We start from the raw sequence: 22,070 nt of genomic DNA on the forward strand, positions 1-22,070 counted from the left end.
ATATTGGATTGCAAGAAGAGGTATGCATTGTAGCGGAGTACTGCAGTTGTTGGAAGAGAAGTGTTCCATCTACCCTGAGGCCGACATCCTTGTGCTGCACATTGGAGGGAATGATGTCATCAGTCAACCATTTTGTGTGGTCTGACATAATTCCTCGACAGATATGGAAAACAGCAAACGGTCAATGAGCAGCGCACAAGGCCAGACATTTACAGAATGGGTTCATGCCTGGCTTGATGCACAGGGTCGGTGGATCTACAATCTGTCATGAGAGCATCACCGCAGAAGATGTTCACCTGTTCAGAAGGGATGGCATTCATCTACCTGAGGAGGGCATTGTGTTATTCTTGACTGACCTCCACAATGGCGTGAGAAGAGCTATGCAGGATTGGTAATATGCAGCCTGTGAGAAGAATGGAAAACACCCATGACCAAAGTAGGGACTAGTATGGTAAGTAAAACTCTATTATGAAATGTGTTGTGTAAAATATATTTTTCTGAGTTTGGCAAATAACTGTGGTAAGGAGCTGGTGAAGATGCTGAGAAAGAAAAAGAAGTTATGTACCTACCATAACGTTCCATGTTAGTTGTCTTCTTCTCGCCTTCTTTCTTGCAGATTGGGTTCGGAGCCGATCCTCGGCTCCGACTCGGCCATCTTCAAAAGCTCGAGAGCTGCATACTGGCTTGAGGCCACCCCATATCCCATGATGCCTGGCGCTATTTACCCAGATCTCGTTTGGTAAGTCTAACTTCAGACATAAGGAAAGGATCCTATCCTGGAATATATAAAACCTACCAGAGAGGCTACTAGACAGAAAGGAATAGCCAGAGAAGACTCAGCCAGTGAAAAAAAAAAACATAAGGAACTCTTCTCGGTCTACAAGGATAGGGGGATGGAGGGTGGGACGCAAGAAAGAAGGCGAGAAGAAGACAACTGACATGGAACGTTATGGTAGGTACATAACTTCTTTATGTTAAGTTGTCTATCTTGCCTTCATTCTTGCTGGTTGGGACAGCGTCCCTAGCACCTAAAATCCTGGGTGGCTCATCGGAACAAACTCTTCAGAACAGTGGAACCAAAATCAGCTCTGTTCCTGGAAACCACATCCAACTTATAATGCAAAATGAAAGTATGTGGGTTGGCCCACGTAGCTGTAGCACAAATACATTCCATGGGCAACCTAGCCTGAAAGGCCACAGAAGTGGCTAAAGCTCTGGTGGAGTGACCTTATCATCAGTTGATAGATAAATGTGATGATAGAAGTCAACCACCTGGACAAGGTTACTTTCGAGACTGGAAGACCTTGTTTACCCTCAGCATAAGAAAGGAAAAGTTGGTCCGATTTCCTGATATCCTTAGTTCTATGCAAATAAAAGCATAGTTGCCTGTGAACATCTAACTGATGCAATTTGTATTCCGCCCTGTTGGGAGTGGTTAGGAAAAAACACAGGAAGGTCTATGGACTGATTCAAGTTATTCTCTGAAGAGACCTTAGGAAGGAAGGAAGGATTAGTCCTGAGAGCAACCCTGTCATTGTGGAACACTAGGTACGGAGGACGGGTACAAAGGGCCTGAAGTTCCGAAACTCTTCTGGCTGAAGTAATGGCTACCAGAAAGAGGGTTTTCCAAGATAAAAGCTTTAAGGAACAAGATGCTGCAAGTTTGAAGAGGGGCAAAATTAGAGATGCTAAAATCAAATTTAGATCCCACGGAGGTGGAGGATCTTTCACTGGAGGCCTGAGCAGAGTGGTTCCTTTGAGAAAGGCTTACATAGCTTATGAGACATGATATTATTTCCCGACAGGCCAATGTGAAAATTTGAAATTGCAGCTAACTGCAAGAAATTCCAAAACGTGGTGTATAGGGGCTGAAAAGGGGTCTATACTCTTAGCCTCTGCCCAGGAAGAAAAACGTTTCCACTTACTAGCGTAAGTTTTTCTAGTCGTAGACTTGTACGATGATAAAATAATTTCACGCACAGAGGGGGAGATATCTGGGAGCCTGGCTAAGGTTGGAAGTGGAGCAACCAAGCAGTGAACTAGAGAGATTGCAGGGATTGGTGCAGCCCGCCCGATTGATGGATCAGAAGGTCTGGAACTATGTCCAGAGTCCAAGGCTGCTCGAGAAGATGATGATGCAGAAACGGGAACCAAATTTGTTGAGGCCAGTAAGGAGCAATGAGGATAATTTTTCAGCCCAATACGGTAGCTTTCTGTATTAGTTTTGGAATTAGGGGAAATGGAGGGAATGCATAAAGAAGTCCCTGAGGCCAATCTTGGACTAGGGCGTCTCTGGGGGAATGTCCGGGAAGTGGAAGGAGAGAGAAGAAATTGCTGCACTTGCTGTTGAAGGGGGTGGCAAAAAGGTCGCAGCAAGGTTGGCCCCATTTGCGGAATATTTGGTCCGCAACTTCTTGATTCAGAGACCACTCGTGAGGCATGAGAATTGCTCTGCTCAGCCTGTCTGCTATGACGTTGGACTTCCCAGGGATGTGCGTTGCGATCAGAAACCATTGGGAAGAGATCGCCCACTGCCAGAGTCTCTGTGTGCTTCTCGACATAAGGGGTAGGACTTGGTTCTGCCCTGCTTGTTGATGTACCACACTACTGACATATTGTCCGTTTGAATTGCAATGGTCCCGGTAGGAAGAGAGTCCTGAAGAGCTTGCAACGCTAAAAGCATGGCCCTCATCTCCAAGACGTTTATATGCAGGTGGTACTCGTGAGGTTGCCAGGTGCCTTGGACTGTCCTGCCCTGATAATGCCCCCCCACCCGATTAGGGAGGTGTCCGTGATAACTGTAGCAACTGGAGGGGGAAGTTCAAATGGTCTGCCCTGGGGAACTGATGTGGAGACCATCCACCACGCAAGGTGCTTTTTGCATGCTTCTGTGATCATAATCATGTGAGACATGGGAAGCTGCTGGAAGGACCATTGGGTGAAAAGCAGCCACTGGAGAATCCTCATGTGAAAAATGGGCTAGAGGAACAAGTATGATCGCTGCTGCCATGAGACCCAGAGTTTGGAGGACGAACCTGGCTTGAACTCTTTTGCATGCTAATAAGACCTGTACATGTTGGCGAATCACTAATACCCTGTCTGGTGGAAAGCTAGCTGACATGTCTTTTGTATTTAAAATTGCGCCTATAAAGGTGATAGATTGACAGGGCGATAATGCAGACTTTTTTAAATTTATTGAGATACCTAGTCTGCAGCAAGTCTCGATAGTGTAGTCTCTGGCTCGTAGAAGGTGATGCCTGGTGGTAGCAGTGAGGAGCCAGTCGTCTAGATATGGAAACACCTGGAATCCTTGCCATCTCAGGTGAGCGGTAACTACTGCCATACATTTGCTGAACACCCTGGGGGCTGTGGTGAGACCAAAGGGCAGAGCTCTGAACTAATAATGGCTGGCTCCCAGCCAGAAGCAAAAGAATCTTCTGGAGCGTCTGTCCATTTTGACGTGGTAGTATGAATCCTGAAGATCTATAGAGCACATCCAATTGTCCTGACCCAGAAAGGGTAAAATGGACTGTAGCGTGACCATCCAAAACTTCATTCTTTGTACAGACCTGTTCAGTCTGCTGAGATCCAGAATGGGTCTCTGGTCCAATGTCTTTTTTGGTACCAAAAAGAACCTTGAGTAAATTCTGGATCCTTGCTGGTCTGCTGGGACTTGCTGGATGGTCCTTTTTCTTAGCAGTTCTGAAATTTCATGAACTGCTTGATCCCTTAGATTGGGTGGAAGATCTGGAAGGGACTTGCTTAACACTAAGGGAGTGCGAACAAAGGGAATTCTGTAGCCTCCGGATATAACAGACTGTACCCATTTGTCTTGTGTTATGTCTTGCCAGGCTCTTGGGTACAGCGATAATCTTCCCCCAACTTCCTCCAGAGGTGGGCAGTTGGGCAACCCTTCAGGGATGCTGGAAGGGCTTCTCAGAGATGGATTCTCTGCTGCCCTGGTTTTGTGGACCCCCTCTGCCACGAGGGCGGCGTCTATTATTGTTCCCTCCTCTGCCCCTGGATGGGAACTCACCACGTGTGTCCGGCAAGGCTCCCTGGGATTTCCGGAACCACATCTTTCCACTCTTCTGACCCTTGGGATATGGTCTGGAAGGAGTGGAAAAATGGACTCCCATGGCAGAGAGAGTCTTGCCTTCCTGTTCACACCTGGTTAGGGTGTCCTTCACCTGTGATCCAAAGAGAGCGGAACCATCAAAGGGGGTATTGGTGAAAGACGCTCTGAAGGGCTCCGCAAAATTACATAGCCGCATCCATGCGTGCCTCCTAAGGGCAACGCCTGTGCCTGCGGCTCTACTCGCACCATCGGCTGCATAAGAAATGAGCCTCATGGAGGAGTTCACCACTGAATTAAGAGTCTTCAGCTGGGAGGCTGCCTTAGCCTGGGCCCCCTCAGCTGATGGATCTTGGAGGGTATCTCCAAGCTCTTTAAGGAGATCCCCTTGAAGATGGGTAAAGTGGCACAAATAATTCAGAGACCTCATGGAAAAGGTCGCTGAAGAGAACATCCGCTTCCCATATCTGTCCATCGTCCTGGACTCCTTGTTAGGGGGATGGACAGATGAAGTTTCAGCCAACTCCTTCTTTCTGGCTGCCGCTACCACCATAGCATCAACGGGAACACCTTTGGTCAAAAATTGTTTATCCAGTGGTGCAGTTATAAATTTAGTGGGTCTTCTGGGGGTCGGTTCCACTGTGTCTGGAGCTGACCACACCTTCTGAGCCACCACAGACATCAGTGGGTCGAAAGGAAGAGACATCCAGGAGGTGGAGGGTCGGGATCCAAATGCATCCAGGAATACCGACTCATCCTCGGAAGGGCTTAGGGTGGTCCAGTTCCCCCTCTGCCTAAGCATCTCAAGGATGTCTGAGAAGGAGACATCTTCAGAGGGGGATCTCAGGGACCCTTCTGAATCCTCTAAGTCTGTATCTGAAGTGGCAGACTCAGGGGAGTCAACATGCTTCCTCTTGCATTTCCTCTTATGAGGTGGCTCCTCTGAATGATCAGGGGAGGCCTTGGAAGAGGAAGATACACCCAAGGGGGTGCCCTGGAGCATTGGTTCCCCACGCTTGGGGTCTGGAGGAGGGGCAGAGGCAGACACAGGCACCAAAATGGGAGGAGCCGATGGGGATGATTGTGGGGCTGACTCAGGGGCCAGCACACTCCTCATGACCTCGAAGGCATCCCTGCTCGAATGTTGAGAAGGCTCTGGTTCCGAAGAGATCGGAATCCCTCTCCGCACCGAGGGGGATGGCTCCGAAGCCGATGTAGGAGCAGAGCTCACCTGCGCCGAAGCTCCGAGGGGGAGAACGGGGTCGGACAAGGGTCCGATGCCAATTGCCCCCTCAGAGCTGACGAGGGAGTCTAGGCACCCAGACCCTTACAAGGACGGTACCAAGGAAGTGATCGGAGCAGACGACGGAACCGAAGGAGAAGTTATCGGTGCCAACGGTTCCACGACTCGAACCTCAACGAACTCCGGCTCCGAGCTCAAAGGAGGAGTCGGAGGAGGAATAACTGCAGACATGGACAAAGTCGACACCTGATGAGGGGGGCTGGACAACATTTTTGCTAGGGCCTGCGATTTCAACAGCCTACTGACCACTCTCTCCACGTCCTGATCTGAAAGCCTTGAGGACCGAGAAGTGTGGGACTAATGACTGTGCTCCGACTGGAGCAGAGGAGACCTCGGAGCCGAGCGTATCGACTCCAGAGAGGGAGACTTAGATCTCTTTTGACTCCCTGATGCCTCCGAAGTGTGAGTCGGAACTGACTGGGAGGCAAGTAGATCGGTTCTGGCCAGAACGGAGGCCGAAGCAACAGCTTCACCCATTGACGGCTTCGAACTGGGAGCCGAAGATTTAGGTGGCTTAGAAGACTTCACGGGCTGAGCCTTAGCCGTGAATCCTGCTTAAGTAAACCCTGTAGGATTAACTTATTTTTACGCTCCTGCAGGACTCTTGGGCTGAAAGCATGGCAAACCGAACAAGAGTCCTGCAGGTGCAGGTGCATGGCGCTCAGACAATAGACACAAGAAGTGTGACCATCTGTCAGAGACATCTTCTGACAGCATGAGTCACACTTCTTGAATCCGGACACCTTGGTATCCTTGGACATCCCTAAAAAAATAAATAAATAAAAAATTGGAACACCAAGAACAGTACACAAAAATTAGGATGTAATAACTACCACACACACTAAAGTTACCACACCCAAAAAAAAGTCAAGAATACTAACAATATTTTACCTACAAGCTAAATAAAAGTAAACTATGTAAATGTTATTAAAAGATTTTTTTTTTTTTTTTTTTTTTTTTTTTTAAAGAAAAGGAAAGGGTTAGCCTTTAATTTAAATGGCTACCTATGAGAAGAAAGGGGGAGGGGAAAACTCTCTAACTAAAATGAGTTTTCTGAAGGGAAGGGGAAGGATTCAAGAAAGAATTCTAGGTACAACAAGGATACACTGAAAACAGTTGTAACTACAATTAACAATCTAGATTAAACCTAATAATTTTTATCAAAAACAGATAAAGTAATGAAAATATACGACCTGAGCCAGTAAGACAACCTCACAGCAGAAGCAGCAAACAAGATCTGGGTATCTAGCACCAGGCATTATGGGATATGGGGTGGCCTCGAGCCAGTATGCAGCTCTCGAGCTTTTGAAGATGGCCGAGTTGGAGCAGAGGATCGGCTCCAAATCCAACCAGCAAGAATGAAGGCGAGATAGACAACTTAACATCAACTGTTCCAGGAGAGTGCTAGCACGTACAATCTAATATGTCACTAACCATCCTGCAATACTTCTTTTTTTATTCTGCTTTTATCAGACATGTGTAGAGTTTAGATGACAGGAAGGGCTTAGTAATACAGAACTTGATCCCTTAGGTCCACTGCTGAATGGACACGTGTAAAGAGAAAAGGCATAGGTAAGGCTGACTGCTGACACTGAAGGAGGTTGTGAGATAGTAGTGGTATCAGCTGTCTGAGTGGGTAGCCAGCACAGCGATTGGACAGATCAGATGGACTTGCCTGCCACTGAAGTCCCATGCCTGTCCTGGGTTCATTATTGGAGTGGTGTTCCTTACCTTTCTTTTTCTATTTACATGTACCCATTCAGTAGTATGTTGGCTACACCAAGAATGTGTATATTTACAAGTGTGTGTGTCTACATGGTAAAACAATGGGGCTGAATGCTGTACACATGTACAGACGTACAGATATCTGTTATTTTAGGACTCAGGTTATGGAAATTGTGATTGTTTTCATATTTTGGTAAATAACTTTGCAAGGGAGCATCTGAATGTGCTAAGTAATACCTCATTATGAAGACAGTATTGATAGTTCCAACATGGTAAAAGAACTGTGCCTGTATGTTGTACACATGTACAGATATTAAAGTTTGTTTCAAATTTAGGTTATGGAAATTATGATTTTTTTTCATAGTTTGGTAAATATCTTTGCAAAGGAGCATGTCAGTGTGCAAAGTAATATCTCATTTTGAAGACACTGTTACTCTTTACAACATGGTAAAAGAACTGTGTCTGTGCAGTGTACACACATCTCAGTTTGTTTAGTCTTGTAGGATTATGAAAATTATACATTTCCAGTACTTCTCACTATTATGCCCATATATTTGCAAGGGAGCATGGTGATGACACAAATGATACATCATTTTGAAGCCGACATTGAGACGTACAACTTCTACACTGATATGTACCCTCTTTCTGTTACAGGTGATGAGATATTATGCTTTATCAATTATGAGAAATATTATATTAACCATATTTCTGTGACTATCTCCATAAAGGAGCATCACACTGTAATGGTTAAGGTATTGTTTTAAAGCTGACATTCATATAAACAAATTAAATACAAATTGCATGGGTCTACATGGTACATTGACCAATATATTGTGCTTTGCTTTTTCAAAAAGGTAAGAAATATGCACAATATCAGCATTCCTTGGCAAATATTTAATAATGACTTCAATACACACTATCAACATTTACACTGTTGGAAAGGTCAGTGTCTGTTGAACAACTTTTGCATTTACATTTTTAGTCTAGCTCTTATAGTTAAAGAGTTATGAACATTAGTTTTCTGCATGGTATTAGAAATGGATTTTCTGAAAATGAGCTCAGGCTGCACTGTTGTTCCTATGGTGGAATTAAGCAGGCAGCTTTTTCAGAGCTGCTCTGGAGTGAATGAGTTAAAAAAGGCTCCAGAAGAGGCCATGGCTCTGGTGGAGTGGGCTTTGACATTGGCCTGCAGGGTCTTTCCAACGTGTAGGTAGCAGAAGGAAATGGCCCTGGAAATCCAGGCTAAAATGGTCTGTTTGCTCACAGCTTTGCCCAGGGCTCTGGGGTAGAAGGAGACAAACAGTTGGTCTGATTTCCTAAAGGGTTTGGTTTTATGAAGATAAAATCCAAGTTGTCGGTGGATGTCTAGGGAATGAAGTACTCTCTCACCATCCTCCTGCGGGTTGGGGAAGAAGGTAGGCAGGTGGATGGCCTGGTTCAAGGATAGGTCATTCACTACTTTGTGGGGTGAATGAGGGGTTTGTCCTGAGAGTCACTCTGTCAAGATGGAAGACTAAAAATGGCGGTGTAGAAATAAGGGCTTGCAACTCTGAGACCCTTCTGACAGAGGTCAGGGCTACCAATAAAACAGCTTTCCATGTGCAAAATTTTATGGGTGCTTTGTCTGCTGGCTCAGAGAAGGCTAGATTTACTTTTTCTAGAACACAGTTAAGGTCCCAGGGAGAAGGAGATGGTTTCCTGGGCGGTCTCCAGTGTAGTACACCTTTGAGGAACAGTTTAGTGGGGAGTTTGGATGCAAGGGGTGGATTCAGAGGGAGGCAGGGAGAGATAGCAGACAGATGTGCTTTCAGAGAGGAGTATGACAGCCCTGTCTGCATTAGTTCACACAGGTAAGACAGGGCGACAGGAATACTGCTTTCCAGTGGGTCCAACTGTCTTTTGTGACAACAAATAGAAAACCTTTTCCATTTTGAAAGATAGGATTTTCTTGTGTTGAGTTTCCTGGCCTCCTGCAAGACACTGAGCACGTCCTCACCGTACAGGTGTCTGAAGGGGATCAAAATCCTATCAGCCACAGGGTGAGGTGCAGGGATTACCACTGTGGCTGTACCTGAATCCCCTTGTGCTGTGTGATCAGGTCCACTGAGGGGGGTAACTTGTGGTGACTGCCCTTGGACAAATAAAGGAAAAGGGGGAACCAGTGCTGTCTTGGCCAGTAGGGAGTCACCAGCAAGTTTTCTGGCGAGTTCTGCTGAATTTTCAGCAGCACCTTTAGTATCAAGGGGAAAGGTGGGAATGCATACAGAAATTTCCCCTTCCAGGTCATTGAGAAGGCATCTGTTGCCAGTGTCTTGGGGTCATGTGTCCGGGTGCAGTATCCAGGAAGTTGCCTGTTTATGGAGGAGGTGAACAGGTCTATTTGTGGTATACCTCACCTGTGGACCACATTTAAGAAAACATCTCTTTGAAGCATCCATTTGTGGTTGTTTGAAATGGTTCTGCTTAGGAGATCTGCCTGGGAGTTGTGTAGGGATGGAATGTAGGCTGCCTGCAGGGTCATTCCCTGTGAGGTGGCTAGTTCCCACACCTGCAGTGCTAGTCTGCATAGAAGGCATGACTTCGTCCCTCCTTGTTTGTTGCGGTACCACAGAACTGTGGTGTTATCCATGAATATCTTGAGAGGGTCCTGCTCTTGATAGGATTGGAAGGCTTGTAGAGCAAGGATGATTGCTCTCATTTCTCTGACGTTTATGTGGTCTAGTTTGTGTCTGTCCACAAATCTTGCACTTTTCTCTGTCCTAGGGTTGCTCCCCAACCCAGATCTGAGGCATCTGTATGCATAGTCTGGGAGGGACAGGGTGTTTGTAGGGGTAGGCCTGGGTTCTGGGCCACCTGAGCCATCCACCATCTCAGTTCCTGTTTCAAGCAAGGAAAGAGGGAGACCCTGAACTCCAGAGTATGGGAGTGCAGAGTCCACACTGATCGAAGATACCATTGCAGTTTCCTCATGTGGATTCTTGCTAGGGGCAAGACAGGTATGGTGGCTACCATGTAACCCAGAAGTCTCAGAAATTGCCTTGCTGTCAGTTCTGAGGACTGAAGGGCAGCAAGTAGGTGGTGTGTCAGGGACACCACCTTTTCTGGTGGTAGGAAGTCCTTCATAATGTCTGTCTGGATTCTGCAACCCAAGAAGACAATGTCCTGTGCAGGCTTCAGATGGGATTTTGGCAAGTTTATTAGAAATCCTAGGGACTGCAGGAGGAGCAGAAGGGTCTGGGTGTGAAGACGAAGAGTCTTCTGGTCTTCTGCCTGAATTAGAAGGTCATCAAGATAGGGGAATATCTGGATGCCCTTTGTTCTGCAGTTAGCGATGACTGGAGCCAGACATTTTGTGAATACCCTGGGAGCTGTAGAAAGCCCAAAGGGCAAGGCATAGAACTGAAAATGGGATGAGCCTGCCAGAAATCTGAGGTATTTCCTGAAAGTGGGCTTTATAGGTATGTGAAAATAGACATCCTTTATGTCCAGGGTTGCCATGAATCCCTGAGGGAGAAGAAGGAGGAAGAGGGTAGGCAGAGTGAGCATCCTGAAGGTAGGAACTTTTAAGAAGCAGTTGAGGCATGAGAGGTCTAGAATAGGCCTCCATGGTCCATCCTTTCTGGGAATCAAAAAGATTCTGGAGTAGAATCCTTTTATTTTTGATTATGTAGGCACTGGTTCTATAGTGTCTTGTATTAGTATGGTTTGCAGGACCAGTTGTAGGAGGTGTACTTGACTGGTGGGTGGCTGGGGTATGCCCAGCCTTGTTGGGGGGAGGGGATCCAGTACATGAAGTAACCATCCCGTATGATGGACATAACCCACTTGTCTTCAGGTAATGAGTGTCCATGCAGGGAGACAGTGAGAGACGGGCAGACAGGAGGAAGGATGGGGGGTTGAAATGTTGGCAGGCAGTCAGACACTACCTGCCCTATCAGGAAAGGAAGGCCTTTGGCTGGAGGAAGGAGAAGCTCTAGCCAGAGGGGGCTGTCTTCTGGGGGGTCTTCTAGACCTGGGGGGAGCTGTAGACCTAGGGGCTTTCCTGATAAACTGAGTCTTAGCCTGGTAGTTTCTATGGAACTTAGGGATGGGTGAGACTGGGAGGTGTTTTAGATCCTGTAATTCTTTTCCTTTTTGTTACAGGGACTTAAACAGGTCAGCTACTTTTTCACCAAACAGGGCAGAGTGATCCAGAGGTGCATCAATAAGTTTGGCCCTGAAGTCATCAGGAAGAGGCTGAAGGCATAGCCATGAGTATCTTCTTAGTGCGGAGGCTGATGCAGCTGACCTGGCTGAGGCTTCAGCTGTATCATAACTGCATCTTAAGGAATGTCTATTCACCTGAGAGCCGAGGGCAAGCAGGGAGGTCAAGGAAGCTTTGGCTGCACAATCTGGAATGTCAGCTAGTTCCTTAGTGGCTTTCTCCAGCAGCGCTAAGGAATATTTGGTTATGTGAGTTTGGTAATTAGTGGCTCAGAATGACAGGGTAGCAGAGGTGTAAATTTTCTTTCCCAATCTCTCCATAGTCTTACTGTCCTTATCAACTTGGAGTATGGTAGTGGTAGGAAGAAGCTTGGAAGCCCTATCAGTAGAGATGGAGATAGTGGCTGGGTCAGCAGGAGGGCACTTAATCAGAAAGGTCCCTGTCTCAGGGACTTTGTAAAGTCTATCTGCTCTCCTTGGCGCTGGGGGTTGGGAGTCCGGGTTGATGGAAGCTAAAGCAAAAGCATCCAGGAAGGCTGGCTGAATAGAAGGGATGGCAGAAGGACTGGGGGAGTCCATTTGTATTAGTTCGTAAAACCTCTTTTGTACTTCAGTCATATCCGAATATTCCCACTGTAAGTGTTCTTTCATTTTATTGATAGTTTCCCCAAAGGTTAAATTTTCCACAGGGGAGTCTGGTTCAATAGAGCCTTCCTCTGGGCATCCATATCTCAAGGGGGAAGAGATCTGAGAGGAGTATGAGAGGGAATCCTCTGAGGAATCTGACAGTTCCTCCTACTCTAGTTGTTCTACCCTCCTTTCAGGAATGAGAGGTCTCAGACTCAGGAGGGGAGGTGCAGGCCTAGGGGTTTCTGAGGCAGTAGGCCTAAGGGCCATAAAGGCATTAAACAAACTCTGCTGAAGGCCTGCCAATTAGCCATGCTTTCAGAAGCAGGTAATACATGTTTTGTTTTCTGTTTTTTCTTTAGAGGCCTTCCTGGTGTCTGGCTAGGAGAAGACTTCGGGACAGGCATAGGAATGGCAGCAGCAGGGTCCGATGAGCCCAGACTGAATGTTGGTTCCCCCTGGTGTCTAAGGTAGATGCTGGTATAGCCTCTATGGACATGGTATCCACTTGAGATTGTGCAGCTTCCTCAGAGGTACCCGCTTTATCTACACCGGCAGAAGCCGAATCCTCGACCAGGTCGACATCAGCCACAGCCTGCGGAATGGCTGGAAGAGGCACAGCTGAAGAAGTAGGCCACGAGGTCTTGGCCCTCTTTTTGGGCGGCCTCCATCCCTAATGCTATTTGTTTTAAGCGTTTGAGTCTCTAAGTGCAAATGTAATGCCTGTAAATGGCGACGTAAGGTCTTAGGGACAAATGACTTGCAGATAGAGCAGTTTTCGTGGTCGTGTTCTTTACCTAAGCAGAAGAGATACTGATTGTGGGTGTCTTTGTGGGAAATCTGCTGACCACATGTACACTTGCCCTTTCTGGATGACATGAACAGACTATAAGAAATAACAGTAGGACTGAAAGGATCCCCAACGTGGTACTTAACTGAATTTTTCTGATCTGATGTCCACGAAAAGCAGGAGCACTTGGCATATGACTGGCGGCTGAAAAGTTCTGATGGCTGGTGTGTGCAGACATCACTTTTATGGCCCATGTATCTGCCGCCACGTCAGACGTCCGACACACCTAGAGGGACTAAAAATCTTTAGAAACCTGGCCAGATGAGCTGGAGGGTAAACCCATATGTAGAATATTGCAACATTGGAATAGAAGGACATCACCTCTATCTGCTGTGCCACTGTGTCAACAGCTAACGGCAAGGACAAAAGGTAAAACTAATTTTTTTTAAGGACAGTTGCTAAAAAAAAGTGCCCAAAACCCACAACCACACACACAGTATTTGAAGGAATCAATGCATAAATATGAAACTGAGGCTGTGAGAAAGTAGCATAATTAGTCATGACTACGTAAAAATTCAAGCTTTTTCTTGTTTTGCCCTCCCCTCTTGCTATCTCGAGTGTGCTCACTTTCACTGGGCATTCAAGCTACAGTGCCCTGACTATCTAAGCTGCTCAAACTGTAAGAATGAAACACTATCTAAAGAATTCTCAGTAATTACTGTGCATTACTCAACATCTCATCTAGCATGCCCATGCAGACAGCAATCTTCATGTCTTCAAAGCAGCCAAGGTTTTTATCCACCCACACACAAAATGTAGTAAACCATATACCCACATCCCTACCTTGTCTGACTGGGCTTCCAGAGACTTCAGGTTGTTGCCCACATTTTTCAATTCCTCGTCTAAATCAGCACATTTACTGTAATTATCAAAAAATAAGAGAGAGAGAAGGACAGAAAACAAGCAGGGATGTCAGAAAAGAAAACAGATAAGCTTAGAAAGCAACAGAGTACAGTTAATGTGAAGTGAAGAAACCCATTGCAGCGTCAAGCACAGATACAAGGATGGAGTTCAAGTAAGTCTAGTTAATAACAGAATGCTTGATAATGCATGAACTGTGGCAACCGCAGGCCATGAAACCTGCCAGCAAAGACACATTATGGAATAAATTCTTACCATTCAGGACACAAGTAGTATTAAATATTCATTCATTTTCTGCTGCATGTTTTATTTTACTCAGGGTCAGTTATGGGATAATTTAGTACACTGTCCATATTTCATTTTCCAAAACTCACATTACCCTACTCAAGATCAGTCATCTAAAAACACTCTGAATACCCTTCAAGAAGAGATAGTCATCACCAGAGGTTACATTATTTGCTACTACAAGTCAACACTGGTGTTTACAGTATTTACTACTAGAAGCCAAAAGTAAGTGAGAGAGTGTGTGAGTGTGTGAGTGTGTGAGTGTGTGAGTGTGTGAGTGTGTGAGTGTGTGAGTGTGTGAGTGTGTGAGTGTGTGAGTGTGTGAGTGTGAGAGTGTGAGAGTGTGTGAGAGTGTGAGTGTGAGTGTGTGTGTGAGAGTGTGTGTGTGTGTGTGTGTGTGTGTGTGTGTGTGTGTGTGTGTGTGTGTGTGTGTGTGTGTGTGTGTGTGTGTGTGTGTGTGTGTGTGTGTGTGTGTGTGTGTGTGTGTGTGTGTGTGTGTGTGTGTGTGTGTGTGTGTGTGTGTGTGTGTGTGTGTGTCCCACACCCATACACAAAATTGTACACATTCTATACAGACACACACACTATGAGATGAGGTCTAAGTTAATTATCGGCAATAAAAGATCTAGTTACAGAATGCTGGATGCTCATGAAAGTCCTGGTCAGGGAGTATTGGAATTACTTGAATGGGAATAGGAGTACTGGTAAAGATTAACTGTTTCACCAATAAAACCTGGGTGGTAAGAGACACTGTTATTTATTATGCATGTTTCTGTTAGGAAAGACGTCTGTAATGACAGAGTTTGAAAAACCAAAACATTTCATTAGTTTAATTCATCTCCCATTACAAAAGTTTCTCCTTTCAGAAACATGCACTTAACTGTTAACTCTGAAAAGTCCTAAGTATCCAAAATGAGCACTATCTCTGCCCACCTGCCCATACTTACTTATGTATGTTAGCCCCAACCCTGCCCCGAACCTCAGCCTTACACTTTACCTGCATTAGAAAAGGAGGAAACCCTCCTGCCTATGCTTACTAATGTGTGCTACCCTTAACATCCTTCAATAGTGTAACATTAGTTTAGCTTAACTTTCCTTTTGCATAAATCTCTGTTTTAAGTGTGCTATATGCAGTGCAGATCACTGGCTCAGATGCTACAAGAATCATTCTCATAGGTCTTTTCATAGATCACCTGCTACATCATCATCATTGGTTAAATATAGCTAATATCCGGACAGAAATCACAGTTGCAGTATTCCTAATATATGGGTCATCACAGCTGTTGTCCAGCCTTCCCAGGATCAAATGTCTGACATGTGACTTCAGCTTGCAGAGTTGAATAAAGGTGGACATACTAGCATATTCCTCAGACTATCTTGCCACCAGCCTGAACTCAGGTTACACATCCATTGGCCTGATCGTTGTTTGGTCATTGGCACCACTCCTTTGAGTACTCAGATAAGTGCCTCTTTGGATAACCTTCTGTTGTAATTCTTAACTGCTCTTTCTTACTGCTATTAGTTGCAAATACTGTAGGCAAATCCTGCACAAAGACTTGCATATGCAGCGCCTTGTTTGCTTAGGAGCAGAAGACAACTACAAAGCTTATTCCATTGGCCACTCCTTTGTTCCTAAGACCTTGAGGTCTCGTTTGTCTTCTCATCACTTTCCTTGAGACCCAATGTGTTAAATGCTTGGCCCACTCCAAGATGGCAGATTCTGCCTCCCCAGACGTACCTCCACCACTTAAGAAAAAGCTTAAAAGGTCCAAGTCAGAAACGTAGTTGGCCCATTCATATTCTTAACAAGACCCCGTTTGAGGCTGGTATGGTGTCAAAAGCTTTGATGGCTGAAAATTCTAAAGACAAAGGCGAACTGCAAATCATCATATCAGAGGAACAAGAGGGTAATAAGGAAGAGATCCCAAGAAAACTAATCGAGGTATGCCAGGTAATCAGCTACTTTTCCTAGTACAGGCATATGTCACACTCAACAAGCATCAGAAATCAAAACGCATTGCTTTCCCTTAACTTCCTCCTCATTCCTCTACAGAGAAGGAATGGATAGATTTCTCTCAAGGTTCAATTCCATTTTGGCTCTGAAACTGCCTTGTTCCTCATCTCAACTCACTCCCCAATCCCTCAAAAGATAGGTGTGAATTCCTGTGAATGTGAGGAGGCTTCCAATTCTGACCATTCTCTGGCTTACTCCTCTCAAATGCACTCTCCTGGCCAAGACCCTTTCGATGACGACGACTCTATTTCACCTAATTCTCCAGTAGAAGAAGCTTCCTTTGGACAGACAATCTTAAATATGATGAAGTCTAAAAAGATTTCAAAATTGCAGAAAAGATACTACAATATTTTAGAAATGGGCACCCCAGAACCCTTTCCTGTCCCCCTGTTCTTGAGGCCCTTTTGGATGCTTTTCAATCCACTACTGTTGCCCCTGACTCCTAGCCTCTGGCTCCCAATGGATCAGACGGATTTTATAAAGTCTCAGACAGACTACCTTACATTTCTGTTTAAGAATCCTGTGACAGACCCTTCTGCAGTTTCCCTCTAGTCTGATAAACCTTCAAAAATCCTTCCCCATGCCAATGCCCTCCTTTTAGACAAAGACAACAGGGCTATGGATAGGTGGGGTAAAAAAGTTTATACCTCCTCTACCTTGGCATTCAGGGCTACTAATTACCAAACCCAGATGACCAAATATTTGATATCCATTCTCATTTCCTTACTAAGGTCATGGTGGATTTGTAGGACATTGACTCTAAACAACAAATGTTATCCTTACTTAATGAGGCTACACAAATGGCCATACATAGCATTAAGTGCACTTCTGATGCTGTGGAGGCCTTGTCCAGAGCAGCTGCTACAGGCTCTGTAATGTGTAGACATGCATGGTTACATAACCAGTCTTTTCTCGAGGAATTGAAAGCAAAAATAGTGACTCCCCTTTTGACAAGGATCTCGTTTGGCCCCCATACGGCCAACCTGTTCAAGACTTTTCAAGAGCATGGTAAAACCATGAAGGAATGAGGAATTGCCCAACCAAGTTTACCTCTTTTGTCAGAAGGGACCCTAGATCTAGCCAGAAACACAGGAAGGCACGCAGAAAGAGATTCTGAGATAAACCACACATGGATAACTCACATCTGGGAGGCCTCCCTTTGAGAAGCAAATGTATGTCACTATCTTTTACCTCCCTTTCCCTCTCAAAAACACTGACCCAATCTCTCTCAACATGGGAGAAGATCACCACAGATAAATGGGTGCTACCTATTATAAAAAAAAAAAGGTTATGCCATCTCTTGGATGCAAATTCCTCCTCTAAATGGCATATCCTACATAATCAGATTCATCTGCTTCCATCCATTTTTACAGGAGCTACAGGCAAAAGGCACGATAGAATTGGTGGAAGAATTTTACTAGTACCTTGGAAAGAAGGCTATTGGAGATCCATACTGGATCTCTCCCTACTAAACAGAATATTGCAAGTGGCCACATTATAAATGTCCTGACTGAAATCACTGTTGCTGTATTCCTAATATATGGGTCATCACTGCTGTTGTCTGGCCTTTCCAAGATCAAACGTCTGACATGTGACCTCAACTTGCAAATGTAGGGGAATAGATTTTCCCTGCTTAACCTGTTAATTTAAGCTACTTTACTTCAAATTCTCCAACAGCACCTTCAGTTCACCCTTATCCTCCTATCTCAGTTGGAGTTCATCATCCACTACAAAAAATTCTCCCTGCAGCCATCACAGGACCTAGTTTTTCTGGGCTGCAGACTGAACACAAAAAGAATGCAGACCTACTTACCTCAAGAGAAGATGCAGAGAGTTGCAAACCACGTCCATAACCATGCCATCTTAAGACTATGCTCACCAAGGGAGAGCCTAAGAGCTCTGGGGTTCTTGACAGCAATTATACCAATTCTTCCCCTTGCCAGACTGCATAATAGGAAAATCCAGTGGTAAAATCCAGTGGTACCTGAAAACAGTTTGATCTCAGCACTCTTACCCTCTGGACACAGGAATCTCCCTTTTACCCTTTCTCAGATGGGAGCTCTTATGGTGGAAGGAGTAAGTGAATCTCAACCCAGGGCTCCCTTCACACCTCTAGCCCCTGTTCAGGTAGCACACATAGATGCCTTGGATCAGGCATGGAGCACCTGGACAGGCAACTAACAAGTACAAGGTAGATGGCAGCCAAGGTTACCAAAAGAACACATCAACATGAAAAAATGAGGACAGTCATCCAAGCGCTTCAGATCTTTTCACCTCAGAAACCTGGTACCCTACTAGTATTCACAGACAACATAACGGTCATATGGTACATAAACAAGCAAAGAGGGACCAGATTTTGCCAATTGTGGAGATTCACTGAGGAAGCTTGGGACCTTGCCACCCAGATAAACATGTAACTCACAGCTACATACATCCCATCACAGGACAAAGTGCTGGCAGGCTCTTTAAACAGGTCCTTAGAGGACCCTCATGAATGAAGCCTGAACAGACAGGTTTTCTATGGCAATGTACACCATTGTGGGGACCCCTCAGATAGACCTGTTTGCTTCAAAGACCAACATATAGATTCCACCATTTTGCACCAGGAACCATGGCCCCTCAGCTTTGAGGACAGATGCTTTCTACTTTCAGTTGAAAGAGAAGTTCCTCTACACCTGCCCTCCACTACTCCTTATTGCAAGACTTCTTCTGAAGACCCAAAAAGAACTTCTGTTAAGTGATTCCATTCTAGCCAAGGCAGAATTGATTTGTTCTTCTTTTTCTTTTAGCCAAGGACAAATACTACAAACTGCCACAACAAGTGAATCTCATCAGTCAACAGGAAAGTTTAACACTTCATCCCAATCCAATCGGTCAACCTTAACCCTAACTCTGCAGGAGATAGGGTTCTGATTCTTTATAGGCACCATTTTTCTGATGATGTCATTACAGTTTTCCTGGTACAGAATTTGAGGTTTGCTGATGTTGCTGGTTCAAAAGGAAGTAAGGTGAGCTTCTCCAGCACAAAGTTGAGGTTGTAAGCAGGGTAATGGGCTTTCTAGATGGTCTTAGATGCAGTACCCCTTTAATAAATAGCTTGACCTCACTTCTGCACATAAGTGGGGGAGTGAGAAGCAAGCAAGTGGAGATAGCTGACAGGTGGGTTTTGATGGAAAAATAGGCCACACCTGTAGGCAACAGCTCACACAGATATTTCAGAATGAAAGCACCTTTGATGGGTTAAGGTCCTGTCCATTTATTTGGCACCTAGAAGAATCTCCTAAATTTTTCCCCAATTTTGTTATGCAAGATTTTCAAGTGGTAGGTCTCCTGACTTATTGGAGAACTATCTTTCTTACGGCATTCACCTCAGCTAGGAGAGTTTTGACTCTTCAGTCACTCATGGCAATTCCCCCTTTAATACTTTTTCACAAAGATAGGGTGACTCTCAGGATTAATCCTTCATTTATGCCTACAGTAGTGAACAAACTTCCTCAGTCAGGCCATAAAGCCTACCTATCTTCTTTCCCAACCCATAGAATCGGGGTGGGGGTGTAAAGATACTACATTCTCTGCATATTCACATGCAGCTAAGAATCTGTTTGGACAAAAAAAAAAAAACATTTGAAAATCTGATCAACTGTGTGTTGCTTTCCTTCTTGGACTGTAAACTGGATCAACTGGTATCCAAGCAAACTATCTCGAGCTGGATCTCTAAAGCCATCTCATTTTGCTACTCAATACATGGCAAGTCCTTGCCTCTCATGTCCTCAAGCTCACTCAGAGCAGTAGCAGCCTCTGGAGCTTTCTACAAAGGAGTGGATGGCCAGGTCCACTCTGGAGGCTGCCACCTGGTTATCTGTTCAGCCTTTCAATTAAAACTACAGGACAGATGTATTTTCAAAGTCCAGAGCTGCTTTCTCTATGTCAGTCCCATCTGGCATCTTAGGCAGTCCTACTGCCTTCTAACCAGCCTACCTTACTTTCTCTTTAACTCTGGGAATCACCCATATATTAAGAATATTGAAACAGTAATTTCAAGTCAGGACACAGTAAAACTGTACAAGAACTTAGCATAACATTAAAAAGGATTAAATTATGGCAGGTAAGGATATGTGGGAAGAGACTAAATAAAAGATGATACAAAAACCGGGACTCGTATTTATGGATATGGACAGTAAGAGACAAGCAGTGAAAATGTTTTTAGTCCCTTTAGTCTTGTATACAGATAAGGCATACTTTTATCAACCTGAGGAAAAGATGTGGACAATAAAAAAAAAAAAGGTTAAGGAATTTATCTGGGAAGGAAAGAGGGCAAGAGTTTAGTAGGGTAAGTTGATCCTTCCAATAGAACAAGGTAGTTTAGGCTTACCTGATTTGAATGGATATTTTTGAGCTACACAGTTAAGGCATATATAAGTCAATACGAGACTGGAGAAAGGAAATTTTGCCGATAGGGATGTCTACAAGTAGGGCTACAGAAAATAGGCAAGAGGGAACTGGAATTTACTAGAGAAATCTGGCAAATGGACCAAGACATTGGGAGAAAATAACTCGAGAAGGAAAGGTAATAGAGTGGGATGAGGCCAAACAGACATTTGGATTGCAGAACAGAGACAATCTTCCCTTCCAGGGCTTGATCTCAGAGTACAGGTGAAAATAAAGGGATAGGAGAACTTTAAGTGAATGACCTGCTGTGAGAGTTTTTAGTTGAAACCAGAACAGAAGCAGCTGTTAAAAAAGGGATGATTAGTAGAGCATATAAGAATCAATCAGAGAAGGTTAGAAAAGATTGGGATAGAGACTGGAAAAGCAATTTGCAAGAAAACAATGAGAAGACGTATGTATGGCTGCCAAGAATACAACCAAGTCCAGAAGGTTTAGGATCTTTGCTTGGAAGTATTTGCATAGGAATTTTTCCTCAGTTAGACAGCAAATCTTGGAGGTGTGATGGAGACGAAAGAGGTAACTGGGAACACATGTTTTGGGAGTGTAATTAGTTGGCAGATTTTAAAAGTTCTCTACAGAGTACTTCATCAGAAATATTGGGTAAGCAAATGGCTGCAAGTAAGGAAATGATTATTTTGAGCTGGGATACAGGATTTGAATTGTGTAGAAACAGTAAGGCCTTACTAAGTTTAATTCTGTTGCCTGCCAAAAAAGCAATTACTAGAAAATGGAAATCAAACTCTACACCAACTCTATTTGAGGTACTGCATTTTATAAAAAAAGAGAAAAGAACTGGAAGAGGGATATTTAGAAGGGGGAAGGAGCAAATTACACAGAAATACACAAATACCACATAAGCCCACATCAAATTTCATCCCCTACATTTCATAGTCTCCATGTATACCCCACTCCCACTTAACACCACCTATCAGCTACCTACAATAAGAGTATAATTTCATAATTTCTTTTCTTTTGTAAGGGTATACATATGTACACGTATTAAAGTATACTCAAATGATCAACTAAAGATGGACCCCTGCCCTAAAAAAAAAAAAATATATATATATCTATATATCTATATATATATATATATATATATATATATATATATATATATATATATATATACATACATATATATATATATATATATACATATTGTAATAACTTTCTCCTTTTCACCAAAGTGCCTATTGAGTATTGTACATTCTTTATTATCTCTAGACATTTCTGTTAAATTCTATGTAAAACAGACGCTGTACCTGTCAATGTTGTTCATAGGTAGGTACTAGGCTATCTGCCCGAGGGCATTTATAAGCCTCGCCAGAGTGTGTCGGCTTTCGCCGCCCCCATTAATTAACTGAGCCTCTGTCAAGCAGAGCCAATGAAGTGATCCCAAGGGTGTATTTTCTGTTACTCATCCACTTGTCAAGCTTCTCTTGAAGAGAGTGTTAGTGAGGGGCTCTGCCTAATGTAGTTAGGAATTTTGTTCCAAAGCATGGGGAGTCACTGTGACAGGAATCTATCCCTCCAGCATGTTCTATTTATTGTTGTGGCGAGGTTTAGCTCACTAGAGCACGTGGCTCGCAGTGACTTGGATTTCTTTAGGTGGAGCATGTTCATCAATTCTGAGTTGGACATGGCTTTGTAAGTCAGGCAGAGATCACCTCAGAGTAAG

The 22,070-nt window shown here is 44.4% G+C and overlaps 1 protein-coding gene across 10 annotated transcripts in view; it reads right to left on the reverse strand.

Annotated features, from left to right (window-relative positions):
- The window catches only part of TPM2 (tropomyosin 2), a 762,558-nt gene that overhangs the window by 271,467 nt on the left and 469,021 nt on the right, over positions 1 to 22,070 (reverse strand). For 6 of the 10 annotated variants that reach the window (XM_044078451.1, XM_044078476.1, XM_044078470.1 and 3 more), the window contains one exon: positions 13,567 to 13,642. The exons of the other annotated variants lie outside the window; for them this stretch is intronic. In XM_044078451.1, the coding sequence (XP_043934386.1) occupies positions 13,567 to 13,642 (76 nt within the window). The remainder of the gene's footprint in view (positions 1 to 13,566; positions 13,643 to 22,070) is intronic. 10 annotated transcript variants of the gene reach the window in all.

Source organism: Protopterus annectens, chromosome 1.part1 (genome assembly GCF_019279795.1).
Source record: "Protopterus annectens isolate FY-2018-M chromosome 1.part1, PAN1.0, whole genome shotgun sequence".
In the NCBI taxonomy this organism is placed as follows: domain Eukaryota; kingdom Metazoa; phylum Chordata; order Ceratodontiformes; family Protopteridae; genus Protopterus; species Protopterus annectens.